Genomic DNA, 27,077 nt, shown 5'->3' with positions numbered 1-27,077 from the left:
TTCCTGTGGTTCTGGGTGATGTCTGTTCCGTCTTTTAGTTGTATTTTTGAAGTGGTTGTTTGCGGCAGCAGTCCCCGGTGTTTACCTATGCCGCCATCTTGGTTCTCCGAATCTCTTTTTTGCCCTTAAAATTGAGGTCTGGTCTCTTCTGTGCCTAAAGCCCTAATTCATTAGCTTCCTGAATACTAACCCCACTGAACTTCTCCAAGTTTGATACTCTATGGAAGCTCCATTTTCTCTCACTCCAAAGGAGGTAGGAAGAATGGTGTGCAGGTGAGTGATGGGTGTGGGCTCCAGGTAATGAAAGATGCGTGGGTACAAGATGTCACAAAAGGAAGGGCAGGCTAGAGTAGAGAGTAGTGAGTTTGATGTCCTTAGTGAATCCCATAGGAAAGATAGAGAGGAGGAGTTTGATGGAAGGATGACTGGCTGCAACATTTGCTAAATAGGTATTGTCATTGGTTAGTCAATGCCTGCCTGCATTTAAAATATTTATTAACTGTTGTTTTCTTGCATGCAGTTCTTTGAGTTGTTCTTTCTCCTAGGTTAGCTTGCATTAAATGAATAAAGAATTTTAGAGCATTACCCATTAGTTTTGCTGAATCCCTGAACTTAACCTTCCTGGGGTGAGGTGCCATCACTGCACAGCAGTCCAGACAGGTAACAGGAAGGTGTGTCCTGGCCTCTAAATGCGTGGCTGTGTAATGTAATCGCAGCCCCTGTATACATGGCTTTAGTGGATGATTTCATCTCCTTTGCTGACCTGGATGAGACAACTTTACATTCTCAGCAAACAGATGGACAACAAGGTTGAAATAAGATCTTGTACTAAAATAGTCTTTGAGTCACTCTTTTTGACTGTTTACTCTTCCAGGAAACTTGCCCCTTCCTTCTTATCGAAGGCCATTGCTGAGAACTAATGAACTCAGACTTGTTGGATTCTCTTCCCAATGTATATTTTATATTTTTCTGCTTGGTCAAGGTTTGGCTTTTGCTAAGGTAGGAATGGCGTCTAATATAATTTTGGCCTAACACCTGGCCTTTTGCCCTGAGTAGATGTTTAAAAATAGAATTAAAAGTTTTGCATCAACCTTCTATTTTTGTCCTTCCAGAAAAGGTTTGATATGAGAACATGGAGAGCTTGATTTCACCTATAACTTTATTTCAGGAGGCATGGGTGCTCTAGCAGAAAGTCACTGGGCGTGGTTAGTAGGTTCTAGTCCAAGCTGTGCGGTAACCGCCTATGTGGCCTCAGGAGAGAGAGTTCATTTTTCAGTGCTCAGTGTTTTCATCTGTAAAAACGGAATGATAACACTCCAACGGGAAGGTTGTTCTGAGTATTCAACAAGATGATGTGTGTGGAAGCACCCAGATGAGGTAGCATTGCTATAGTAACATAGATTTTGATTAGTTTTTCAGAGGTTAGAATGAACCTTCCTCTATGGGAACATAATTTATAATGAACAAGGAATAATTCACTTATAGATTTACTTATTATAAACCTGGAGTATTGTGCTCAATACCTTTTACTCAGTTCTTGCAGAATAGTGGTAATAATATTCATGCCTTTGTCATGTCATCCTCCACCTGATTTTTGGAATGCGATATAAAATGAAGCATAGCACCATTCAGGTCAGAATGTCTCCACTTTGCTCATTTGGGAAGTTTCCTGTGAAGTCGGTGTGCTTTCTGCTAAGAGGCATACACTGATATGCTATCAAAGGAACATCTCGAGCAATCTGAACTGTTGAACCAAAACAATCATCGTGAGCTGGGCAGCCGGCTGCCCCAGGTTGCAGCATTCTTTTGAGGATGATGGTATCTGCAGTTTCTCATCTGCAGTTTTTCTAGACACGGCAACGTCTATGTTGTCCAGGGTCCTGAGGGAAGATATTTAAAAACTGCAGGCTGAAAAGATTGGAATTTGTTTTTGTTTTTTTTCAGAATGTAAGTAACAACATGTAATAACATTGGTCACTCCAAACAGGTTTTTCTCTGTTGGTCAAGGGGGATACAGTTGGATTGGCGATTTTCCATACAACCACTGAATAGGAGAGCTTCAGCCAGCGTTAGCCTGTGTGTATGTATTACATCATAGGAAAGGAAGACCTGATTCCTGTAGAATGGCCCAGAGGCCTTGCACCAAAGCTGCTATCATTTGTCTTGATTTGTTCTCACACTTACCTGGGAAGGTGAATGAGTCTCTCCTCATTTCTCAGGTCTCACGTGACTGAACTATTTATCTTTTTTTCACTAATGCTCATCAGAGCAGTTACAAAAGCCCCTTTCTGTCTTTAAATAAAATCTGAAAGTACTCATATATCTCGAATGAAAGCATTGGATATTACTGACAATTAGGAATAAGGTTAGGGTTGACTTTCTGTGATTATCTTTTGCTTTGACTATTGGATTTTTTTTCAGAATTTAAGTAAAAAATTTATTTTAGCTTGAAAAAGCTTATAAACGAGTAGGTTTACAGTTTATCTTTTAAATAGAATGCCTTGGTTAAAACAGGTATGTTTTCTGCCACCAACACAGTCTACCTGTTGTCCATCTCTTTACCTCTTTGCTCATGCAGTTCCTTTTGCCCAGCCTCTTCCCCATTGGCTTCTCACACTTCTAGCCATTAAACTCTCCCCACCCTGCCAGGCGGGACTCACAAAACTGCTATCCTGGATCAGGTCCAGCACTGCTCTGACTTACATGTCTTTCTTTTCCTGTTCCACTTGAAGTCTTGTGTTTTATTTATCTTTGCATTTCCAGCATTGAATAAAGAGCCTGATAGAAAATAAAAATTTGCTGAATGAAGGATTGAGTGCTATAATAGGGCAAGAGCATTTTATAAGGGAGGAAGACCAGAGGAGGTTATCTCATCTTAATGTGACGGAGGAAGAAAGTAGAGGGGGGTTGTCCCAGAAAAGATATACTTTGAGTTACATTCTGGGGACTGAGAAACTGTTGGTTAGGTGAAAAGGGAGAGGAAGAATGGCCTGGGCAAATGGAGAACCAGGGCAACTTGTGAATGAGAAACGTGGGTGCCTGAAATAGTTTAGTGTGTCTGGAACTTAGATGCAAAGTACAAAGGGAAGAAGATGAATTTAAAAAGGTTGACAAGTTATATGTTACTTTGAATTTTGTGCCAATTTAAAAAAATCACTTAGGTTATTAGCCAGAATAACCTCTGTGATGCCCTCATCAATTGTATGATGCCAGGTGGGATTAGATCTCATGAGATCAGGTCATTTGATTGGGTGAGTTATTATTTAGAAACACGGGTTTTTAAAAAATTGCACAAAATGACCTTAAAGTTTTATATTGATAAAGAAATACCCAAGGAAAATATGAAAAATAAGAATACTGTAAAGTCACTATAATCAACACAGTAGTGACCTAGGAATTGACAGATAGATCATTGGAACAGAGTAGATTCAGAAATATATCCGTCAGAATAGATAATTGAAAATACAGAAAACTGAATATTTGATACATGCTACAGTTCAATTCAGTGAAAAAATCTTGGGTTATTTAATAAAGTGTTCTGTTTTAGGTAGTTCCCTATCTGGTTAAAATATAACAGGACTCATTATATACCACTTAAATACAGTTCCTTAGTAGATTAAATATAAAAAAACTATAACATTAACATGTCACAAGAATATCTAAGAAAGTGCACATGTACAATCTGAAGCTTGGGAATTCTTAAGACTGGAAACCCTAGAAGCTACATATGAAAAAGAAGGGATATCATAACACATATAACCAAAAACCATTTTATGGAAATCTATATATTTAAAAGCCTAAGCGACCGAATGACTGGTCTACTGGTCGCTATAACGTACACTGACCACCAGGGGCAGATGCTCAACGCAGGAGCTGCCCCCTGGTGGTCAGTGCGCTCCCACAGCAGGAGTGCCACTCAGCTGACCGACCCATCCTGGCATCCCAACAACCCGGCGGCAGCCACTCACTCCCTCAGTAGTCCTGCAGGTCCAATCTCTGGAGAACGGGCTAGGCACTGTTGGACCAGCGCCACCAGCACGATCCCAACATTGCTGCCTGCCTCCTGGAAGTTGGCCTTGTGCACCGTGGCCACTTCCCCTCCCTACACTCCACAAGGAAGAAAGGATATAAAAGCGGCTGCCAGGTGGCTTCTGACAACTGGCGCACATGTCAGAGGGATGGATCCGGATCCTGGGCCCTGGGCCTGCAAGGGCATCCCACTGCCCGCCTGGAGGGCTGATCGTGTCCCGGCCCCCCTCACCCCGCAGGAGTGGCAAGCAGCGTTGGATTGCTGGTTTCGGTCCAATCACCGCAGTCCTCACCGAGGGACCCCACCTGTGCATGAACTCGTGCACTGGGCCTCTAGTAGTAACATAAATAAATCAGCAGACATCAGCTATGTGTGGAATAGTCTTTGTAAAGTGTATTTCACCCAAGTGTTCATATTTATAAATAGCTTTTATAAATAGGAAAAATATAAACTATACTAAAGCACAATGGACAAAGAATATGAAAAGACAATTCACAGAGCTAAGATAAATGGTGTGTGTGTGTGTGTGTGTGTGTGTGTGTGCGCGCGCATACATCAGCATGACTAAATGAAAATTACTTAGAAGACACCACAGACTGTTAACTTTGGTTCATGGGTGAGTGAAGGGCTGATGTGAGCGGAAAGTGGAAAAGAAATGTTATGACACTCCTCTCACAGACTAGTGAGGGAGACAGGCATGTGAATAGAGTGCTCCACAGGTGCCAAAGTGGAGGGATAAAGAGAGCTGAAGTAGAGGAGGGAGGAAAGGCCTACATATCTGAAAAGAAATAAGTTACTGGGCAGTAACTTATTTTCTTCAGTACTGGCCTTACGAGATCATTAATTACATGCAACTAGTGACACAGTGACTTCCATGAGATAAATATAGTTATGTGGCTCAGGCATAATGTGTGTTTAAAAATTATTGTGAGGCCCTTGGAAAAACGTACTTTGCCAAGACATATCACGTGACTGCAATTACCGCTTATTTAAAGTGGTCTTCATATTTTTAACCAAGTATGATTCTTCTCCAGGGCCAAGAGGAATGAGAGGGATCCATGTAAGGGTCACTCACTTGTAAGAATGCTTTTTGCTACAATGTTAATATCTAGCTAAGCCTCTGCCCTGCTCCTTGTGAGGCTATATGTGGAATGTGCTGTGGGGAGTTGTGCTGAACCAACCTTCTTAAAACATTCAGAGGAGGATGCGGAGAACTTTACATGAAAAGTGGTAGATGTGGAAGGGAAACAGACTTTCCCAGTGTAGGCTTCTTTTTTTCCCCCTTGTAGAATACAGAATAGGATTTCTCCGTCTCAAGGTCCCTGTTTTTCTCCATCCATGCCCTTAATTTTGTCCCTTTGCTATGTTGCAGACGATAGGATTTGTTATTTCTATCTGGCTCCTGATTTCACTGGGGACTTTATAATTCACTGTTTTGCAGGAAAAGGGATGAGAAGAGTAAAAAGGAGAAAGCAGGAAAAGAAGGGAATCAGACATCTGTGTTATAAGAGAAAACAGGTTTTTAAGGTGGCGTTAAAGTTCTTCTGGAAAATTAACATCTATAATATTCCCACCTATGAGTGAGTTGGTCCCTGTAGAGTGGAATCTTAATTTGAAGAATGAAGTTCCTCATGATTTAAGCCAAGAAATAGTTTGACTTTTACGTCAGGCGAATCCTCTGTGTCATGTAGGATATGGGGGCATAGTACTGAGCTCTCTGTGTCCTACACACCAATCAGTACACTGTCTGGGATGACAACTATGGGAACATTGTTGGGGGATGTTTTTTTTTTTTTCATTGATTGTCTGATATACAGGATTTAGAAGAGATGGTAATAAGATTAATGCAAATTTTGCAAACAAGGATTTCCAAGACTATTTCATCTGACTTTCTAGTGGAGAATCTTAATTCAGGGCTGATGCAGTCACTTTTTCTAGAGTTAGGGGATGAACAAGAGTGCTGAGAATCATGTTCCTCATTGGGCTCATAACCCCAGCTGGCCATGGTGTTGTAGGTGGGATGTTTCAAGTCTTGAACAACTGAATCCTTTGGAATCTTGCTCTCTCGTTCAGCTCTTCCTCCGGGGTCATGACGGGTTCTCATGCGGCAGAATGACAGTGGCAGTTTGAGATTAAAGTCATGCGCTGCTCAGTGAAGGGCGCCCGAGAAAGGTGTCTTTAGGTGATTTCATTGTTGTGCAAACATCACAGAGTTCACTTAAACCTAGATGGTATAGCCTACTGCACACCTTTGTCCGAGGCTACAAGCCTGTACAGCATGTTACTGTAAAACACAGCAGGAGATTAAATCAAGCACAAGAGAAAATGTTGTAATCAAGAGGTGGGGTAAACACGAGGGGTATGAGGCTGCGGCTGTTATAACATGACGTAATTTTACAGCAGCCTGTTTTTATAAGCAGAGAGAGTGCACTCTAAGATAACAGTAAAAGGTATAGTATAGTAAATACATAAGCCAGTAACATAGTCATTTATTATCATCATTAAAGTACGTACTGTACATCATTGTATGTGTTATGCTTTTATACAACTGGCAATGCAGTAGGTGTGTTTACACCAGCATCACCACAAACAAGAGAACTATGTTGTGCTATGACGTTACAGGGCAATAGGAATTTTTCAGCTCCATTATTTTTTTTGAAGCATATATATTGTAGAGTTTCTTGATTTTAATTTAAACTTATTTGTCACCAGTTAAAATAAAGGTCATTTAAAATAAGTATTACATGCATTTCAGTTTTTCCCAATGTAGCATTTAACAGATGTGTTTTTTAAAAATTAAATTTATTGGGGGTGACACTGGTTAATAAAATTCTATAGGTTTCAATTTTACCATTCTATAATACATCATCTGCATATGGCATTGTGTCTTTACCACCAAAGTCAATTCTCCTTCCCTTATCTTATATTTCACCCCCTTTACCTTTTACTACTTCTCCCAACCCCTTTTCCCTGGTTAACACTCATACTGTTGTCTGTGTCTATTTTTTGTTTGTTTCTTTGTCTTGTTTGTTCATTTATTGTTTTCAACTCAGCCCCATTATAATCTATGAGACCACAGTCACCTATGTGGTCTGTTGTTGACCAAAACATCTGGTGTGGCCCATGACTGTATTCTGGTCAGGATTTTCCTGTGGGGGTCCAGCTGGTTTTGACTTGCTCTGTGAGATGTGGAGATGCTCTTGTATGTTAGAAATAGAACAAAATGACATATCCCCAGCTTTTCGAAAATGTTTGTTATCAAGTCTGAGGTAACTGGGTGATTATTTCTGAGTCATATTTTGACTTTCCATGAAGTTTGCCTTCTGTGCCAGCCTGAGCATATCTCTGGCATAGTTGCTATCACATTATTGTATCATGTTCTTAGTCTCATTTTGTGTTGTGTCTTTCTCTTGGTTCTATACTCAGTACCCTTGATCAAGGCTGAATTGAATCTATAAGATGCGACAGAAAAAGGCAAATGAAATTGCAGCTGCTTGGAAATGAGAAATCACCACACTGTCAGTGGCAGAGCACCATGACCTTTGCTTTAAATTTTTTTCCAGTGAAGAGAGAATTGCACCTATTGCAGAGCAGGTTTCCCAATACTTGTGTTCTGTCATCTGATTTCTTGAAACTGAACAAATCATTAAAACTTTTTATGTTTGAACATGGGATATAACTGAGATGTCTCATCTAAGTTACATAGCTTACATATTAAGGTAGATTAGAAGGTTAGTTTTAATAGCACAAGAATGAACCTTGAATTTTCTTTGTTAAAGAGAAAACTTTTCCAAAGAAGAAATTTCACTTCTTGATTCTCTTCTTATGTAGGACTAGAGTGCATTTTACAGTATATATCTATTACCTGTTATCTACTATGGGATATATTATTATATAAGTATTTTATACATAGATTCCTAGTAATCTAGTAAATATATTTCTGTATAGTTTTGCCTCAGATGCAGGGAAAAATTTAAGTATGCTTTGGATTTATTTTGGTTTTGCTCTATATAACTTTAGGTACATTACAAGTTAACACAATTCCTACAGTTTGGATTACTTACCATTCATGTCAAGATTTTGTTTGCCTTTTCTTTAGGAAGGTCTGTAATTCTGATTAGGAAATTATTCTCTATTACGATGGTTAATGTGACTGTAATCTCTGGTGAAAATTTGTAATATTATGTCTCTTATTTCTTAGAAATATAAAAAACAATTTTATGGATTGCAGTGGTTGGACTCTACTTCTCAGTCTGGGATATCAAGTGTTACATTTATTATTCCAGTCTAAAAGGAGCAATTCCCAATACTTGAGGGCTGCTTTTTAAATACTGGTACTCCTTTGGTTCTCTTTTATGATCCATTTCTTTTCCTTCCTTCTTACATGAATAACATTGATTGAGTTTATTGTGTAGCAGGACAGGGCCATGCTGTACAGCTGAACAGGTTGTGTACTGTACAATTCCAGACTTGGTGCCATCGGCCCTGTGCTAGCTAATGTACAACCTCTCATTTAACCTCACAATAACCTGTGAGATGAATATCATCATTCCTATTTTATAGGTGAGAAAACGGAATTTGGGGTATGTTAAAACTTGTTTAAACTTATATGATGATGAATAGAGTTTGTATGGGTTCAGAGTCTCTGATTCTCTCAACAGCATGCCACCTTTTTATTTCAGCTCTTGGTCATCTCATCCATGGCTACCACCGAAATGATGGTCATTTCTAATAGATTCTCTACCCCCAATCTCTCTCTGCTGCCGGCCTACTAGACAAATCTCCCACAATGTCCGTCAGGCACCTCAGATTCTGCACAATTACAATGGAATCGTCATCATTTTATTCCCAGTCTCAATTAGTGGCACCAGCAGCCTGGGCTCTCCCCTCTCCCTTATCTCCCATATCCAGTCAGATCTATCAGGTCCTATGAATTCTGTTTCTGAAATCTCTCTCCACCTGTTCCCTTCTTTTTCATGCCCTCATTCTTTTATTCTGAATGCACCCATTCTGTCTGAATTACAAAAAGCATCGCCTAAAGTCTCACATCTCTAGGCCTTTGCATTGGCGGTTCCCTCTGACTGCTTCACCTTTCTCCACCTTCCCCAATCAGCTACTTGAGGACTCAGCTTTAAGTTACTTTCTCAGGGATACCTTCCTTTATTCATCAATCCCTTTCCTTAAGTTAAATTATTTTTCTCTGTATTCCCTGGGCACGTCATGTCTAAGTCTATCATATCACTCATCAGAATACACTGAGAATTGGTTTGCTTGTCTGACTCCTTTCCAGGACTAAGAGTTCTCTGAGGACAGGACTAGATCCAACTTATCTTTGTTTCCCAAGCTTCTAAGCAGCTTTTCTGGGAGGAGATAAAAAAAATGCTTGAGGGGATGAATGATGCACATAGCGGGCTCGTTAGGTGGATAGGAAAGCATTGTTCACACAATACTGTAGTGTTCTACCTGCTTATGTAGTCCAACTAAAAGTTGAATGCAATTTTTATTAACTTGCATGTTTGATAATAATGCTGATGTTCTTTTAATTATACAGTATATTTTTTCTTCCCCCCTGCTATTGACAACAACAGGCAGCCTGATTGTTGCTTAACCTATGTTTTCATTCATATTGGCAGCAGCTTCTTCCCTTACCTTGTTGATAAGAGATTATAACTCAATTGCATGGTAATTTCAAAAGTGGACTCTGTGTTGAACTTTGGTTTAAGGTGCCAAACTTTTGGCATCAACACTAATGAATAAACCTACCTCTTAGAAGGTGCTTTATTTACCGTTCTTGATCCCTTCAACGATGTTCACTACACCAAGAAAGTACCCTGAGGTTGGTGATCTCAGAACCCGCTACTGCTAAATTTGAAGTTAGACATATGTGGGGTGGTTTTCATTTCACATATACCTTTTTCATCCAAGACAGGTTTGGTCTCATTCTAGCCCTGCTCCTTATCTGGTTCAAGCCAACAACTTAAATCTCCCTGGACATCCGTTTCCTCATTATTAAAATTAAGCATTTGGACTAAACTAGCTAGGAGAACTTTTCAAACTCAAATGTCCTCTGATTCTATTACTTTGTGTCCCCATTGTGAATTCTCTTCCTGTCTTATTTCCCTTGTCCACTTTCCCTCCCTCCCCCACTAGTGGACGGGTCCTCCCGCCTGTCCCACCACCGCACACAGAGATACACTGTGTTCTTCAGCACCTGGCTTTGACCTGGAGGTTTTCTTCAGCATGGAGGAAGTTGGGAAGCAATTTGCTACGTGCTCTTCCTTCAGGGGCACTCCCTTCCACCAGGGTTGGAGAGTCCCTTCCTTGTAGGGAGCACATTCCTGAGTGCAGTTGCAAAAGGAGAGGGAGGTTGCAGAGTGAGCACAGAATGATTCTTGTATCAGAGTAAAGGTTTTTCTAAACTGCCACAGATTTGGGACTGTGATTTTGACCCCTGGAGGGTGTGGGGAGCAAGGGTATAATCTGTTCTAAACATTCGACAAATTAAGCGTCTAAGGTTTCAGAATAAGGAAGGCACAGTCATAGTTCCCCACAGCTTCCAGATCACTTGGTTACATTTTCTTTGGTTGAGAGTACAAGCTGTTAGGTTACTAAGTGTTCCCACATAATCTGTTGACAAAGCATTTCAAGCAAAATCATTGTATCATAAAGGTGTGCCAGTATTTTATGAGGTAAACTAAGTCGGTCATGATTTCATTTGCCTGCGTTTTCATTTTACCATTCGACACAAAAGGACAAATCAGCTTCAAGGAGTTCATCACCACCAGCCAGTATTACATGGAGTGTTAAAGGGTCTTCTTTAAAGGAAAAGAAGAAAAAAATATATGCACAATAAAATGGCAATAAATACATATCTATCAACCATTGAATCTAAAAAACAAACTAAGCGAACAAGCAGAACAGAAACAGACTCAGATGCAAGGAACATGTGGAAGGTTGCCAGATGGGAGGTGGTTGGGGGGGGGGGATGGGTGAAAAAGGTGAAGGGCTTAGTGGTACAAATTGACTGTTACAGAACAGTCATGGGGATGTAAAGTACAGCTTAGGCAGTGATGGCGAACCTTTTGAGCTCGGAGTGTCAGCATTTTGAAAAACCCTAACTTAACTCTGATGCCGTGTCACATATAGAAATTTTTTGATATTTGCAACCATAGTAAAACAAAGACTTATATTTTTTATATTTATTTTATATATTTAAATGCCATTTAACAAAGAAAAATCAACCAAAAAAAATGAGTTCGCGTGTCACCTCTGACACGCGTGTCATAGGTTCTCCATCACTGGCTTAGGGAATATAGTCAACACTATTTCAATAACTAAGTACAAGGTATATTTGATGAGATGTGCATGGAAAGTATTTCTAAAAACAGTTTTCCGGCAAGGTGGGAAGGCCGGCCTGGGCTGTTGGAAGTAGGAGAAAAACATTTAAAGAGCTGGGAAGGAGGGAGACAAAGGTGCCCGCGGAGGACCCAATGCAGCAGAGAAGCAGCAAGCTCTGGAGGCCAAAGGTGGCATGGCCGGGCAGGATGAAGGACACCAGGGGCTGCTACGGGGCGCCCTGCTCTGGGTCTCCGCGGCGGCCGTCCCAGAAGACAGGAGGGAGGTCCTGTCTAGCGGAGCCAGCGGCGGGAGACGGGGTTGCTCCGCAGCTCGGGGGCGGTTCGGACAGGGTTAAGACCATCACCTGCAGTTGAAGTGCGGCTCGGATGGGAAGTAGGAAGTGCCGCGCCTGAGCTTCCTGTATAAATAAACGCCCGGCTCCTGGCGCTGCTGCTGCTGCTGCTGTTGCTGGCGAGCTGCGCCCCACGCTCTGCAAGGCTCCCGGGCACCGCCGCAGCTCCCGAGGCAGGAGGCGCTTGGTGATAGGTCCTCCTCCGCCGGCCCCGCAGGTCCGGGAGCCCAGTGCTGTTACAGCCCTGCAGAGCGCAAAGCTGTCAGCTGCAGAGCCCGGAGGACGAGGGAGAGAACGAAACAGCTCCTCTTCCCCGGTGTGCGGGTGTGCGAGCTGGAGGCTGCCGAGAAGCCCGGCGGCGGAGGACCCGAGCTCTTCGGCCAGGTAGGTCTAGCTGGCTTTTCAAAAGCTGCAGGCATTCCAAGACCCGGGGGGGTGTTGGACCAAGAAAAGGAAAAAGGGCAAGAAACTATGATACCATGGGTTTTAGCGTTATGTCCTGGGTCTCGTGCGTCAACCATACAGAATTGAATTCATTCTGAATGCCTTTAAACACCTGTTAACTTTTTAAAAATAGATGTCTTTGTAAAGGTAAAAAGAAGCTAGTTTAATTACTACTAAAACAGTCCACCGAATGCATTGGAAAATTCAAGGTTAGATCAAACCTCCCCATGTCTTAAAGGGAGACCAAAAGTTGGCATAGCCTCAGCTGTTTACCTTCTGTTACTTGGAAATGCACAGCAATATGTTGACACACATAGATATTAACAAGCTGTTATATTATCTATGGGTTCTTGGCCATACATTATGCAGATTGTTTTGTCAGGTAGTTGCTGATAAAACAAAGCGAAACTCCGATCTTATACTGCTGTGCTCAAATTTAAGTTAAAATGAAACTGGCTCCTGCTGCTTCAGCAGAGAATAGGTATTTTAGCTTACCCTTTCCAGGGTACCTTTTGCTTTTGTTGTGCGTTTCAGTGATTCTGCTGTAAGTCTACTCCTGATGCCTGTACTTCTCACATTCAGATCTCTCAGAAATGAATTCTTTCGGGGAAAATGTTCTCTGTCTTCATGCATCCACTATAGTCACTCACTTTCTCCTTTCTGCCGCACATGGATCTTATCAAAACATTAGCTGGGGCTCCTAACAGGACTCTCTCCCGCTTCTTCTAACTTGGCACTTCTGGATGTGTGTTTGAATCGAGCCAGGTATGAATGAAAGAAAAACGTATCTAACATGTCTGAAGCAGCAGATTGGGGGTGTCTAAGCAGAAGCGAAATAAATGAACTTTGAGATGACTCAGTTTTTAGGGTGTGGGTAAGAGGAAGAAGAAAGCCAGCCAGTCTTCACTGAGTTGCTGGCTAATGAGAGTATCAGGCTGCTGCAGCTTTCACTGCGATGAGCCTCTTGATCCCCGGTGCTTTTCACCTCAGATTCCTCTGCTGGTTCCTCCTTCTCTTTACTCTGTCCTCCCTTCCCAATCCTATCTTCATGAGGAGAAGGGGGCGGGGAGGGAGGAAAAGAATGATAGCTGTAGCAGAGCCACAAAGCCATTTGGAGAGAATTGTACTAGGAAATCCAAGGCCACATTTTCTCCCCACTCCTCCTTCCTCTTGCACACCTGTGACTGGTATTTTAGTCTTTGTAGTGGCATAAACTGCGAACAATAGGAAAGGAAAAAAAAGAGAAACCTGTTTTAAAAAGTAGCCTCTGACTAAAGGAAACGGCAGACTTGTATAGAGAATGTAAAAAAGTATTGAGCTGCTGAATTGGGTTGCTTGGCTTTTTATTTAAAACAAACAAATAAAAAACTCAACCCAAAAGTCCCCCAAACCAATCACCCTAGATAACTTGCTCCTACACTACTACTGTGCTGGAAGTGAGGCTTAAATGTGGTCAAACACTGTCTAAACTCAGAGTTTTACAAATATTTACAGTCATCTATGCCAAATATCTCTGTGCTGAGCCCCAAGAACATTCTCAGCATTCAAAAGCCTCATTCTCATGAATGGTTTCAGTTCATTGGCAATTTAAAAGCATTCAGGCTTCCAAACTAGGTCAGTTAAAGACATGTCTTTAAAAAAAAATTAGTTATTGGGTCTCCCAGGTTATGACCAAGTTTTCTCAGTCAAACTCTACAGCAGAGAGAGAAGTTATGCTCTATCTGGAAAGAAAAAAAAGCTTATTTTGTCTTTATAGGTCTACATTTAGCTTCCTGGAAGCTAGCTTTCTCTCTAATAATATGAATACATTTAATCTGAGAAAGCATATTTACATTTTTTCTTCCTGAAAAGTAGTTTCAGTATTTTAGATGTTTAGAAACATTTCGAAGGACACCAGAATCATTCCTATGTAGTGTTTCTACTAATTCTGGCTTGTGTGTTGCCCCTGGCCTTGCCTAATGACATTACTTTCTTGTTAAGTGAGGTGTGCAGTGTTTGAAATCTCCAGTTTGAAGTAGAGGTCAGGAATCATGCTGAACCCAGATGTTGATGGAGAGACAAAGTCCAAATGGTTTTGGGGCTAAACTTACTTTGTGCAATTGATTATTTTGGAGATGGGAAAGGGGCCAAGCTGCCCGGCAAGCCACGCTTTCCACCTTGGGCTGTGCTGAGTAGGTGTCTGCAGTCACTGCTCCTGAGTGCTCAGACTTTCTTTCAGGGATGCCTGCCTTCATAGACAGAAGTTCCTTAGCTACAGGAAATTATCAATATTTTCAGTGTTTGAATTGCTGGGAGTGAACAGAGATGAGAACCAGGCCTTTAATATTTTCTTTCTCCCATGTACATTCAGAACACTTATCTGCTGTAGTACTGAGTGCCTACTGTTTGCCAGGTGTATGCTAGGTGCTGAGGATATAAAGATGTGTAAGATGGCCCCTGGCCTGAAGGAATTCACATAAGCTTGGAAGTGACTTTGAACTAGAGTGGTAGTTCTCAATTCATGTTGTTTAACTGAGCATGAAAAATACTTTGATGTTTGTCATCTCAACCATGGTTTCTCTGATATCACCTGAGCATTCAGTCATTTGAAGAGTCATAACAACATCTATTTAATTATTTTTATTTTCATTTGTTTTTTTCATTTTTAGATATATGTGGGGGAGTCTTATACTAACTTTTACTTTATTTTTTTAAAAAAAATATTTTTATTGATTTCAGAGAGGAAAGGAGAGTGAGAGAGAGATAGAAACATCAATGATGAGAGAATCATTGCTTGGCTGCCTCTTGCACACACCCCCACTGGGGACTGAGCCTGCAACCCAGGCATGTGCCCTTGACCGGAATCGAATTCAGGACCCTTTGGTCCACAGGCCGATGCTCTATCCACCGAGCCAAACCGGCCAGGGCCTAACTTTTATTTTTATTGACTTTGGCATTTGCTATTTACTTGGTCAGTTATTACTTCTAAATCCAATGAGTCATACTGTAGTAGTTATTTAAAAATGGAAAACAATACATTAAAGAGAGTAAAAGTAGCCGATGCTTTTGCAACACGGAATGAGAAACTTCTAATGTACAATCAGATCCCTTCCTTGAATTGAAAGCACAACCACCTAAGTGAGATGCACTTCTCTTATTCATGGCTAGAACTACCTGATCACATGACTTGTAGTGTCTATTAAAGAACATACTTGTGCCGAAACCGGTTTGGCTCAGTGGATAGAGCGTTGGCCTGTGGACTGAAGGGTCCCGGGTTCGATTCCGGTCAAGGGCATGTACCAGGGTTGCGGGCACATCCCCAGTAGGAGATGTGCGGGAGGCAGCTGATCGATGTTTCTCTCTCATCGATGTTTCTAACTCTCTATTTCTCTCCCTTCCTCTCTGTAAAAAATCAATAAAATATATTTAAAAAAAAAAAGAACATACTTGTAAAGCCAGGACTCATTGGTTTCTAATTCCTCTGTAATCATGAGTTTGACTCCCAGACCTTTAGTCAACTGCATTTTTGTCTTTTTTGGAAAGATAGAATAAGACATCTCATTTCTCTCTCTGCTGGACTTGTGGCTGAAGCAATAAATCCACAAATTGTCCTCTGTTTGATTACATAAAACTAACTGTCGCCCTGACTGGTTTGGCTCAGTGGATAGAGCGTCGGCCTGCAGACTGAGGAGTCCCAGGTTCGATTCTGGTCAGGGGCATGTACCTTGGTTGTGGGCACATCCCCATTGGGGGGTGTGCAGGAGGCAGCTGATCAATGTTTCTCTCTCATCAATGTTTCTAACTCTCTGTCCCTCTCCCTTCCTCTCTGTGAAGAATCAATAAAATATATATTTAAAAAACAAAAACAAAAAAACAAACAAACAAAAAAAACTAACTGTTGACAACCTCCTCAACTAGCTTACTCTTTATAAGTGCGGAGTGGGTTTAATCACCTCTATGTCCCCAGCACCTAACATCTATGGAATTCAATTCTTTGTGGGTTGACTTTATTTCTTGTATTATTGGTTCCTTAAGAAACCTATTTGGCAAAGACATAAAAAAAAATACACACCCTGAACTTTACTTAGTGTGGGATGGAGGAGATTCCTTTTTCAAACTTGTTTAAAATTTCTTTCTAATTAAAATTTCTATATGCAACTTTCATAGGAGAGGTTAATATTTACATATGCTTTTATTCACTTGGAGAAAAAAAAATTGATTTAGAGATTTGTGCTGTGGTGACTGTAATTTGCTGGTAATGTCATGACCCAAGACGTCAACCCTTCTCTTGCTCTATGGGCCCGCCTGAAATAACAGTTCTCCTTGATCTGTTAATTACATCACTGTCTGACCTGCCTTGAAGCAGCATTCCTTCCTGCTCCTGAGCTTTGTTGTTATGCCAGGCAGGGGGAAGAAAATCATTCAGCAGGGCTGTATGAATAATTGTGGGCGGCCAGGGAGCCATGGACTGAAAAAGGGGTGGGCAGGGCACATGGTGTCAGGGAGGGAGCTCCCACGATGAATTTAAAGTTGCAATGCCAAAAATATCATTGACCTGTGATTCTCAAATTCATTCCCACCTTCTTTGATATGTTTTTATTGTTAGGAAAGCTCAGAACAGATTTCCTCCTCTTGGGCCTTACCCTCTAGTGATAAGAACATGAAAAGAAGGCAAGAAAAAAGAAATGTGCTTTTCAGAAAAAGGATCAGCATTTTTGTCGTTGTTAAAACTTGACATCTCAGATGCTCTGTACTTTACAGGGTTTAGAGTTAGTTTATCACAATGTCATGCTCTTTGTTGCCCATGATCTCATCTCTCTTTCCACATATTTCACCTGTATATTTTGTAGGGGAAAAAATTGGATCTTATTATTCTCACCATTAAAAAATTGTAATGGTATGTGATGACAGATGTGTTAACTAATGTTATTATGGTAGTCATTTCACAAAATATACATATTAAATCATTACATTGCACATCTTCAAATTACACAATGTTATGTATCAACTAGAGGCCTGGTGCACGAAATTCTTGCATGGGTAGGGTCCCCAGGCCTGGCCAGCGATCAGGGCCTATTGGGGCCTTCCAGTTGCTGGCTGGGGCCTTCCTTCCCTGGCTGCTGGCTGCTGGCCAGGGCCAGGGCCTCCTTCATTCCACGCTGCCCTCTGGTGGTCAGCGCACGTCATAGCAAGCGATCAAACTCCCAGTCTCCTGGTCGAACTCCCAAGGGGACACTTTGCATATATATATATATATATATATATATATGCAAAGTGTCCCCTTTGCGCGCGCGCGCGCGCGCACACACACACACACACACACACACACACACACATATAGATTATATCTCAATAAAGCTGGAAAAATTAAATCTTATTAAAATGGTTGTAACAGACTTTATTCATACCCTGGTTTGAAATAGCAAAGTGACTGTCTAGAACAGCGGTCGCCAAACTTTTTGACCTCATGGACCACCAGTGGTCTACGGACCACCCATTGGCAACTGCTGGTCTAGAAAACAGGTTTTGCTAATATTTAAGATGCCTATCCTAATGGACTGTCCTTTCCACACACAAAACAAGTTAATAGAGGTATATTATCATATCAGTTCCATTTTAGAGGATAATGCTCTTTAAGTTACAAAGTGAAATCTTATTGCCTTCCTGAAAGCTGATGAGACAAAGATGTTAAAACTAAGGAATTAAAGACAAGTATTTTTTTTAGTTTTTAATTTCCTCTAAATGAAGTTTTGAAACAGTGGGGAAGAGAACAGAATTTCCCTCCTATCGCGTGAGGCATGGTGATAAACAGTGTTTCTCAACAATGCTGCTACCTCCCAAAGCCTGAGTAGGTGAATATTTACTTCTATCACATCTAAGAATTAAGCATTTCTTGGGTTTGTTTAGTCTAGAGAATAATTTCTGGTCTATTTTTTTGTTAAATAATGATGATGTGTCTTCTATGTGATGCCATATATCTACTCATTGGCCTTGAGCATTATTCTTTTAAAAAATAATTAAATAGATATAAAATATACTTGAATAATTGCATTTCTCTAGTTACTAGTGAGGCTATGTCCCCTTTTGTTCTTGCCCTTTCAGGGCACATATTAGAACTGTTTTTCTGATATTATTGGATGTGCACTGGTTCATCTAGTCCTTGAATAACCAGAGAGTGGATCAAAGATGTAGGCCAGGGGTAGAACCATAACACTGGCCACTATGGAGGTCATCATAAGTCCTTGTCTCAATATCATTACTGCTTATAGCCCTGGCTACTCTACCAGCCAGCTGGTCTACCTTCCATTCCAGATTGTATTTAGGGTAGCACTTCAGCAAATGGCTGATGAATGTCTGCACTCTACTAGTGAGTTTTTGAGTCACCAATAGCTTCTGTTAAGAACATAAATCAGCAGTTAAATAAATCACTGTATTGGGCAGAAGCGCCAAGGTGAATACAATGCTGATTTTCAGATTGTGTTGAGTGGAAGCTGGTTGCCTGGCATGTCATTTTTTAGTTGGTATTGGGAGAGCTTTCCTAACAAGGTCTTTAGATTGCTTTCTCTTTTTGCTCTATTAGAATATTGGCTTCCTGAGAATCTCATGATAGAAGGCAACTCTTTAGCTGTACCTTCCCACCCTTTCTGAAAACACTTCCTTTGTTAGCTCCCTCTTGTAGGCATGCATTCATATATTTTATTCCAGCTACCTCACAGGGTTGACTCAGTCTTGCATGAGCATGTACACATTTTTAGAGCATTTGTGTATGTCCCCTTCTGTTTTGTCCCTTGTTCTTGAATAACTCTTAGGCTTTCATAGCATAGCCTACAACTAAGATTTGAGCACAGATCTACTGGATTTCTTACATACATTAATATTCTGTTACATCAGTAATATCTAGTTGATTCATTTTGGTAGCTTTCTATTTCTCTTAGTCTCTTTAATCATGCTTTGCCAATTTATCTAAGTTTTAAAGTTTTGCAGAAGGGTGTAAAAATTCCTAAATAACTAGACCTGGCTGGTGTGACTCAGTTGGATGGGTGTGGTCCCATGCACATGCATGGGTTATGGGCTCGATCCCCAGTAGGGGGCATGCAGGTGGTAGCTGATCAATGTTTCTCTCTCTCCCTTCCTCCCTTTCCCTTCCTCTCTCTCTAAAATCAATAAAAACATATTTTAAAATTTCCTAAATAACTAGATAAGTATCCTAGTAAAACATTATCCTTTGCAATTATTTTTTTGTGCAATGGAATAATTACTATGATTTTAGGTGGTTACACAGGCATAAATACATTAGTTAAAAATGCTTTAAATGTTGGCTCTCCCATTCTTTGCATTTTTGGAGCAGATTGCTTTTTCAGGCAAATTTCTTATGCATCCTATGCTCCCAACACCGCTTCTGAAGTATTCCTTTCTTTGGCAATTCCAATAAAAATACATGAGGGAAAAAGTGGCTTTCCTGTCCTTTCCACAAGATAGTACTTGCTGCTCATATAATGAACACTGTTAGAGCAAGAGACACTCATAGAGTGGATGGAAGTGCTGTCTCCCCTTGCCTGGAAATTTAGTGCAAAATCAGATGCTTTAGGGTGGTTTTCCTTCCATGCACACCCCAGCCATTATCCTATTCGGTGATTAGTTACAGTTAAGCAAGTGATAATTTTACCACCTCTGACCCCCCTCCCCCAATCCTACCATTGATTTTAGAAAGTTTAAACTGAAGGCAGCTGTCATCTTTCCCCCTCCCCTCCCCTCCCCTCCCCTCCCCTCCCCTCCCCTCTCCTTCCTTCTCTGCTGAAATTCTTTTTTTCATTGGGTCTGTCATACCCAGTAAGAAGTTCAATCACATTAGTAATAATGGTAAAAATAATTATAAAAGTTACTGTTTTAAATCAAGCAGGAGAATAGAACATTTAAGTGACTTTCTTATTGTAGGTAAAGCGTGAAGTATGAAGTAAAATAAGTTGAACAAGAATGAGTTATGGGCTCTCTAGAAGGAAGACTTTTCTTGCAAATGGGAGGGCAGTGGTGAATTGTCAGTGTACCTATGAGCATGTGGTCGAATGAAAGGGTCAGGCGGGATTGTGAGTGTGTTGCCAGTCTTCCTGTGGGCACCTCCTTTGAATCTCATGCCATTTACTAGTAGTGATTCTACTATTGGTGAGTTTCTACTATTGGTGGTTTCCTGTTGTGGAGACTGGTGAATCCAACAGGACATACCAGTAAATGAAGAAACACAAGTACACTGTTTAGCCAGCCATTCTCAAACATCTCAAGTGCTCTCTAATAATTCATTAGAGAAATTAGGATTCTCCTGATTATTGCTTGAAGAGCTTGTTTTCTAATAAATCAATGGTGAAAGGGTTTCTTATTTGATACTCTTTTTTTATGAAGTACCCACCATGTGTCATTCATTTTTAACATATTCTCTATTGGTTTTGCCCAGAGTGAAAACCAAAAGTCTGCTTTGCAAACTGTATGGTGAAGCTTTCAGCTTCTACGATGGTGCCTGGGGGCTGCTGAGGGAAAGGTCAAAGGGACCTGGCCTGGCCTCCCAGGTTGCTGCAACCAGCATGCGTCTACCTTATCTCTTTCATACAGTGGTGGTTTACTTATGATTTTGTTTTCATAAAATTCCAACGCTTTAAAGACATTTGAAAGCCACCACTTTAGGGAATTGGTATTATTGTACACAGTAAAATAAATCACTTCTTTTTGAAGAATTATTTTGGATTGTTCTCATCTCAAAAAGATGAAATGTGTGATTCTGTCTTCTCTCTCACTGAGTCACAGGTACTGCCCAGATTGGAATGTTTCGAATTTCTTCCCTTCCCTTCCCTTCCCTGCCCTTCCCTGCCCTTCCCTTTTCTTATTTTTAAACAAAAAATGTCTCTATAAAAAAGTTTTTATGTCAAAAATATTTTATGTATACAAATATTTTTTAAAAATATATATATTTTAAACCATTTTATTGAGGTCTGATTGACAGATAAAAAGCTATACATATTAATGTATTCAACTTGATGAGTTTGGAGATAAGTATACACCCGTGGAACATCATGATGCCTGTAGTTAAGAATACTGTATTGCAAACTGAAAAATTAGTGAAAGGAGTAGATCTGATGTTCTGTGTTCTCATCACACACACACACACACACACACACACACACACACACAATAATGATAAATCAAGAGGGTAGGAGGCAACTTTTGGAGATGATGGATATATTTATATTTTTATAACTTTGATTTTATGCTATAGGCATGTAACTCACAAACTAAGGAGTAATAACTTTAGTATATAGTAAGAGACAAGATTATGTTTCAAATGGCCTCGATTAAAATAATTTCTAGTTCTGCCTTCCAAAGAAAACTATTTCTAAGCTATACCTTCTAAAAAGTATTCAATTATGTCTTTGTTTTTTGAGGACATTACAAATTTGGCTTGTTTAAGGTCTCCTTCTTAAAAATAATGTAGGTTGAGACTGAGAAATTGATTTTCTTGAGGAATACCTTGATCTCTTGTTAGGTTGAAACAACAGGACTTATCTCTTCACAACAGCTTTCCTCAGATGGCGAAGAAGTGTAATTGACATTGTGGTGTGGGATGGTTCTGGCCTGTGTCATTTCCCATCTTCCCCTCATGAAGCATTTACAGGCTAGATTTCTTGTTGTTTGACTGGGATTTGTCCTTTATTGAGAGGAAGATAATTCAGAATATTTTGTGTGAACAGTGTTAGGGAAACAGAGATGAGAAAACAGCAGTTGAGGGAGACTCATGAGCCTCTGTGTGCTGTGGGGAGTATTGGAGAAACAAATGGGTTATAGTTTTCTAAGCATAGACTGGGAAGAGGTAACATCATTCATTTTAACCCCTAGTTGACCCTAAAGAGATATTTTTTTTTAAACTTCAAAGTCCTGAATTTGATATACAAGTTGATTTGTATTTCATTTGCTCTTAGATGATAACTCATTCCTAGTTAATCTAATAAGAACATTGTGTCCTGAACCTTATTGGGTCTTTCCCAATCATTAATTAGCATCCTGTTTATTTTTAATCAAGACATCTATTGCCACTCAGGGAGTAGGGGGAAAACCTTGAGTAGTAGAGTTAGTCATTGTTAACTATTTCTGGTATGACATTAAGAAAGTCAGTGCAGTTAGATATCATAGATTATGTCTTTCCAACTGATCTGATTTGTTTTCCCTTCCATTGTTTTAGTATTTTATACCTATATATTGAGACATCAGGCACCGTAGTGCTATGTAGTAAATGCTGAACATGTAATTTGTTTTGCCAAAAAGTTGGGAAGAAAAAGACTGGTTCTCATAAGGGAGAGTGTATTTATAATTATTTCTATGGCAGAATCTATATATATAAAAGCCTAACCATTCAACCATCTGACCGGTAGGTATGACGTGCATGACCACCAGGGTCAGATGCTTCAAATGGTAGCTATGACATGTACTGACACCAGGGGGCAGACGTTCAATGAGAAGCTGCAGAGTGACAGCAACTTTGCAGAGTGCTCTCTCACATTTGGGATCCTTGGGGGATGTGGACTGCCGGTTTCGGCCCCGAAGGCCAGGCTGAGGCACCCCACCTACTGGAGGGACCCCGCTCACTCCGCAGATGCCCTTCGAGCCCCGGTGCCGCCCCAGGTGCAGCTGGCTGGGGAGGGACGTGGGAGGTTGGCTCCAGGGCGTATCTGTCCTGTCTCGCCCAGTCCCACCCCACTGGCCACCCCTAATTAATTTCCTTTAAATGTGCACCAACCTGTGCACTGGGCCTCTAGTTTATTATAATTGGCTGTACGCTTTTAAAATAGTAAGAACTCCAGAGTTTTGCTTTTATTTGATCAGAACATGGAATTTCTTGATATGATATAAACATGAATGTGCAGGAAGATTATTTTTCACAGTCATTTTACCACTTTAAAAAGATATTCTGAATAAAAACAATCTAGTGGAAGGGCTTTAGTTATCTTTTACTTTTCAGTGTAGAAGTATTATTTCCTATACTTATGCTATGTGTGAAGACAAATTTTATTTTTGTACAATTTCAGTGAACTTCTGATAGCTGTAGTCATGAACTTCACATCTCTCTCTTTCTCTTCCTCCTTCCCTCCCCCTTTTTACTTCTCTCTTTCCCTGCTCCATTCCACCACATACTATTCACTTGTGAGGCAGCTCTGGTATAATGGACCAGGCACTGGGCTTGGTCTCAGAGGTGTAAGTTTGAGTTTTGCTCTGCCATATACAAGCTCTGAGGACTTTGACAGATACTTAACTTCTTAGGACCTTAATTCATCTATAAAATGAAGGAAATAGTCATCATGGTTGCAAAAGAATAAATGAAATATTGCACATGAAGAAACACAACTAATACTAACACCTTATTGAAATTTTTTTTATTGGAGTAAAATATACATAACATAAGAGTTACCATTTCAACCATTTTAAGTATATCATATAATGGCATTAAGTATATTTACAGTGTTGTGCAACCATCACACTCTCCATCTCCAGAACTTTTTTATCATCCTAAACAGACAGAAACTCTGTACTCACTTAATAATAACTCTCTACTTCTTCCTCCCCCAGTTCTTGGTAACCACCATTCTACTTTCTATTTCTATGAATTTGACTGTTTTAGGTACTTCATATAAATGGAGTCATATAATATTTGCCCTTTGTCTCTGGCTAATTTCACTTAGCATAATGTCTTCAAAGTACATTCATGTGTCAGAATTTCAGTGCTTTTCAAGACTGAATAATATTCCATTTTATGTTTATACTAGAGGCCCGGTGCACGAATTCGTGCACCAGTGGGGTCCCTTGGCCTGGCCTGTGGGATTGGGCTGAAACCGGCTCTCTGACATCCCCAAGGGGTCCTGGATTGCAAGAGGGTGAAGGCCAGGCTGAGGGACCCCACTTGTGCACGATTGAGGCTGGGGAGGGATGCAGGAGGTTGGCCAGCTGGGGAGGGACCGTGGGAGGGCTCCAGGGTGTGTCTGGCCTGTCTCGCTCAGTCCCAATCGGCCAGACCCCAGCAGCAAGCTAACCTACCACTCAGAGCATCTGCCCCCTGGTGGTGAACATCATAGTGACTGGTCAACCGGTCGACTCTCTGCCCTCTGGTGGTCAGTGCATGTCATAGCCAGAGGTTGAGCGGCCTTAGCATATCATTAGTATATTATGCTTTGATTGGTTGAATGGATGACCGGACACTTAGCATATTAGGCTTTTATTATATAGGATCATATTTGGTTTTTCCATTCATTCGTTGATGGACATTTGGATTATTTCCACCTTGTAGCTAATGTGAAAAATGCTGCTGTGAACATATGTGTGCAAGTATCTGTTTGAGTTCCCTTTTTCAGTTCTTTTGGGTTTACACCTAGCAGCAGAATTGCTGGATCATATGGTAATTCTTTGTTTAACTTTTTGGGTGACATTCTACTTTTAAGTGTTTTTAGAATCTATTGAATTGATTGTAGTGATGTGACTCCTAAATGGAGTATTTGCTCAGAGTGGTCATTTACTAGTAATTCCCATAGTTTACATGATGGGAGTCAGGACCGTGAGGTTACCTTACATTTCAGGACTTCAGGAACACCTTGCCAAGGTGGCAAGCTTTCTAGCCCATGGTCCTCAGAAATGTATTCCCTGTGGGCTTAGAGATCATTGAGGGTGAAGATTTGCTCTGTTGGCGCCCAAATGTGTTGGTTAAACAATAGCTGTATCAATGGATATATTTTCTGCTTTGCGCCTTTCTGCAGGGATTTGAGGAGACCGAAGAGGCGGACGACAGGCTGATGGGCTCAGTTGGTAGGCTGCATTATCTCACCATGACTGCCGAAAACCCGACGCCTGGAGACCTGGCTCTGGCTCCCCTTGTCACTTGCAAACTCTGCCTGTGTGAACAGTCTTTGGACAAGATGACCACACTCCAGGAATGCCAGTGCATCTTTTGCACAGCTGTAAGTTTTCCTTGATGCTTTCATCATGAGGATATACAAAGGGAAGAACTGTAAAGTTATAGGATGCATTTCTGTGGCTTACTGAGAAGCCAGGATTGCTACAATATGGTCCTACTTTGGAGAGCAACTCCACATTTGGATCTGTTTCCAAATAGTACCTTGAATGGTAAATTCTGTATTTGCTGGTTTTTAGTATACGTGTGTGAAATGTAATTATTTGTTGAGTAGACAGAGTTTTTCTGTTCTTAAAGTTCTGGCTAAGAAACAAAATAGAGGCATTTTTAACATGCCTCAGCTAACTATCATCCGTAAGAAGCTCATGGGGTATTTTGAATGATGGAGAAATCAGGTAGTAATTTACTGAATTTTCTTTCATATACTTGCTTGAGCATCTCCTACAAAGCACATGGTATGCACTGTTTTACTTTGTCATATCTACTCCTTTTTTTTTCTATTTCCACAATTTGCCCAAGGCTGTTTATCATAATAGAGAAACGCTATAAAAGTCCAGGCATGGGCTTGTCCCTTTCAGTCTGACACTTGGTATCAATGCCCATGACCTTTATTGTACGTTTCCCTGAAGGTTGGTTGGTTAAGCTATGAAACGAGGAAACGGACTGATGAGTTCCAAGTGACTATTAGAAGTATGAGCCCAGGTGGTTTACTCAAATTTTCATTTATTCAAATATTTTTTTGAGTTTCTGCTGTGTGCCAGGCACTCTGCTGAATGTTGGGAATATAAAAATGAATAAGATACTTTCCACAGGGAAGACGGACACATTGAAGGAACTCTGCTAGAGTCTGGTGAGATCAGGGATGGTTGAACGTAACACGCCATCTCACCCCCTCGGGGTAGGGTGTGTGGAGGGGCTTCCAGGTAGCAGTGACCTCCAAGCTGAGGCTTTAACAAGAGATTGCAAACCTGAAAACCTGATGCCCATGGACCACGTCTGGCCTCAATACTCTTTTTTTTTTTTTTTGATTGGGAAATGTAAAACAACTAATTTTATAAATTTTTCATGAAAAAGTAGTAAGATATAGCTACTCTGGGCCTGTGTTCATAGGTCCAGAAATAGATGATCTTTCCTCCATTTATGTACGCGTCTGTCTCCTGTATGTTTTTGAATTAACTGTACTTTCAAACTAAAGATGGATTGGTGAAGAGTCAGATGAGAAGCGTGCTGGCATCTCAGCATGGCACAGGGGAGGGTCTGATGCCTAAAGTTAGTATTTACCTTTATCTTTGCTTTGGTAGGCCTTGTATGGTCAGGCTGTTAATATTTATTATACAGACAATACAGTAATTACCCAACAAATGAAGGTTTAATGCCCTGACTTGTGAAGGGAATTGAATTGGTTAGTTACAGTGATCTGTGGTATAATCAAGGGAAATAAAAGAAAGGAATCATTTAGGAAGTAGAATCATTTTAAAAGAGGCATATTTATTATTAATGTTTACTAAGCATTCTTTTTTTCAACAGACAAGTTATAGTAAAATTTATTCCACATTTCTTTGTTAATGTAATCAACAAGGCACATTTTCAAACTAGTTCATATTAATTTTCTTAAAAAATATTTTTTTAATTGAGGATTACGGTAGGAAGAAGAAGCCTCAGCATGACTTTTAGTAAAAAGGAAAGGTACTGAAATCCTTTTCTCATGTTTTGAACTCTAGAATCCAAAGATGGCTAAGAATGGTATTTGTTTGTTCATTTATTCAACAACAATTTGGTGAGCAGCATCCTGTATGCCAGGAATTCTTCTAGGCACCAGGATTTATCAGTTAAAGAACCAAAACCTGGCATTGACCCTTGCTCTTGTCAAAGCAAGATGTACAATAAACAATAAACATAATGAATAGGTAAGATACAGTATTGGGTGATAAGGACTTAGAAAAAAAAATTGAGCAAGAGGTGAGAGAGTGCAGGGTGAGGGGATGTTACAGTTCTGT

The 27,077-nt window shown here is 40.5% G+C and overlaps 1 protein-coding gene across 4 annotated transcripts in view; it reads left to right on the top strand.

The window, feature by feature from the left end:
* The first annotated feature begins 11,852 nt into the window (after positions 1–11,852).
* The window catches only part of RNF144B (ring finger protein 144B), a 77,567-nt gene continuing 62,342 nt past the window's right edge, over positions 11,853–27,077 (top strand). The window contains exons 1-2 of one of the 4 annotated variants that reach the window (XM_006101405.3): positions 11,853–12,104; positions 24,926–25,126. In XM_006101405.3, coding sequence (XP_006101467.1) covers positions 24,962–25,126 — 165 coding nt within the window. In that variant the 5' untranslated portion in view covers positions 11,853–12,104; positions 24,926–24,961. Of the gene's footprint in view, positions 12,105–24,915; positions 25,127–27,077 lie in introns of those variants that run through there. The other 3 variants (XM_023764883.1, XM_014466763.2, XM_014466762.2) reach the window with 3 other exon arrangements.

The sequence above is a fragment of the Myotis lucifugus genome, unplaced genomic scaffold (assembly GCF_000147115.1).
Source record: "Myotis lucifugus unplaced genomic scaffold, Myoluc2.0 scaffold_356, whole genome shotgun sequence".
Taxonomy (NCBI): Eukaryota; Metazoa; Chordata; class Mammalia; order Chiroptera; family Vespertilionidae; genus Myotis; species Myotis lucifugus.
Note: the sequence above shows the minus strand (reverse complement) of the source record. Positions and strands in the feature narration are given on the sequence as shown.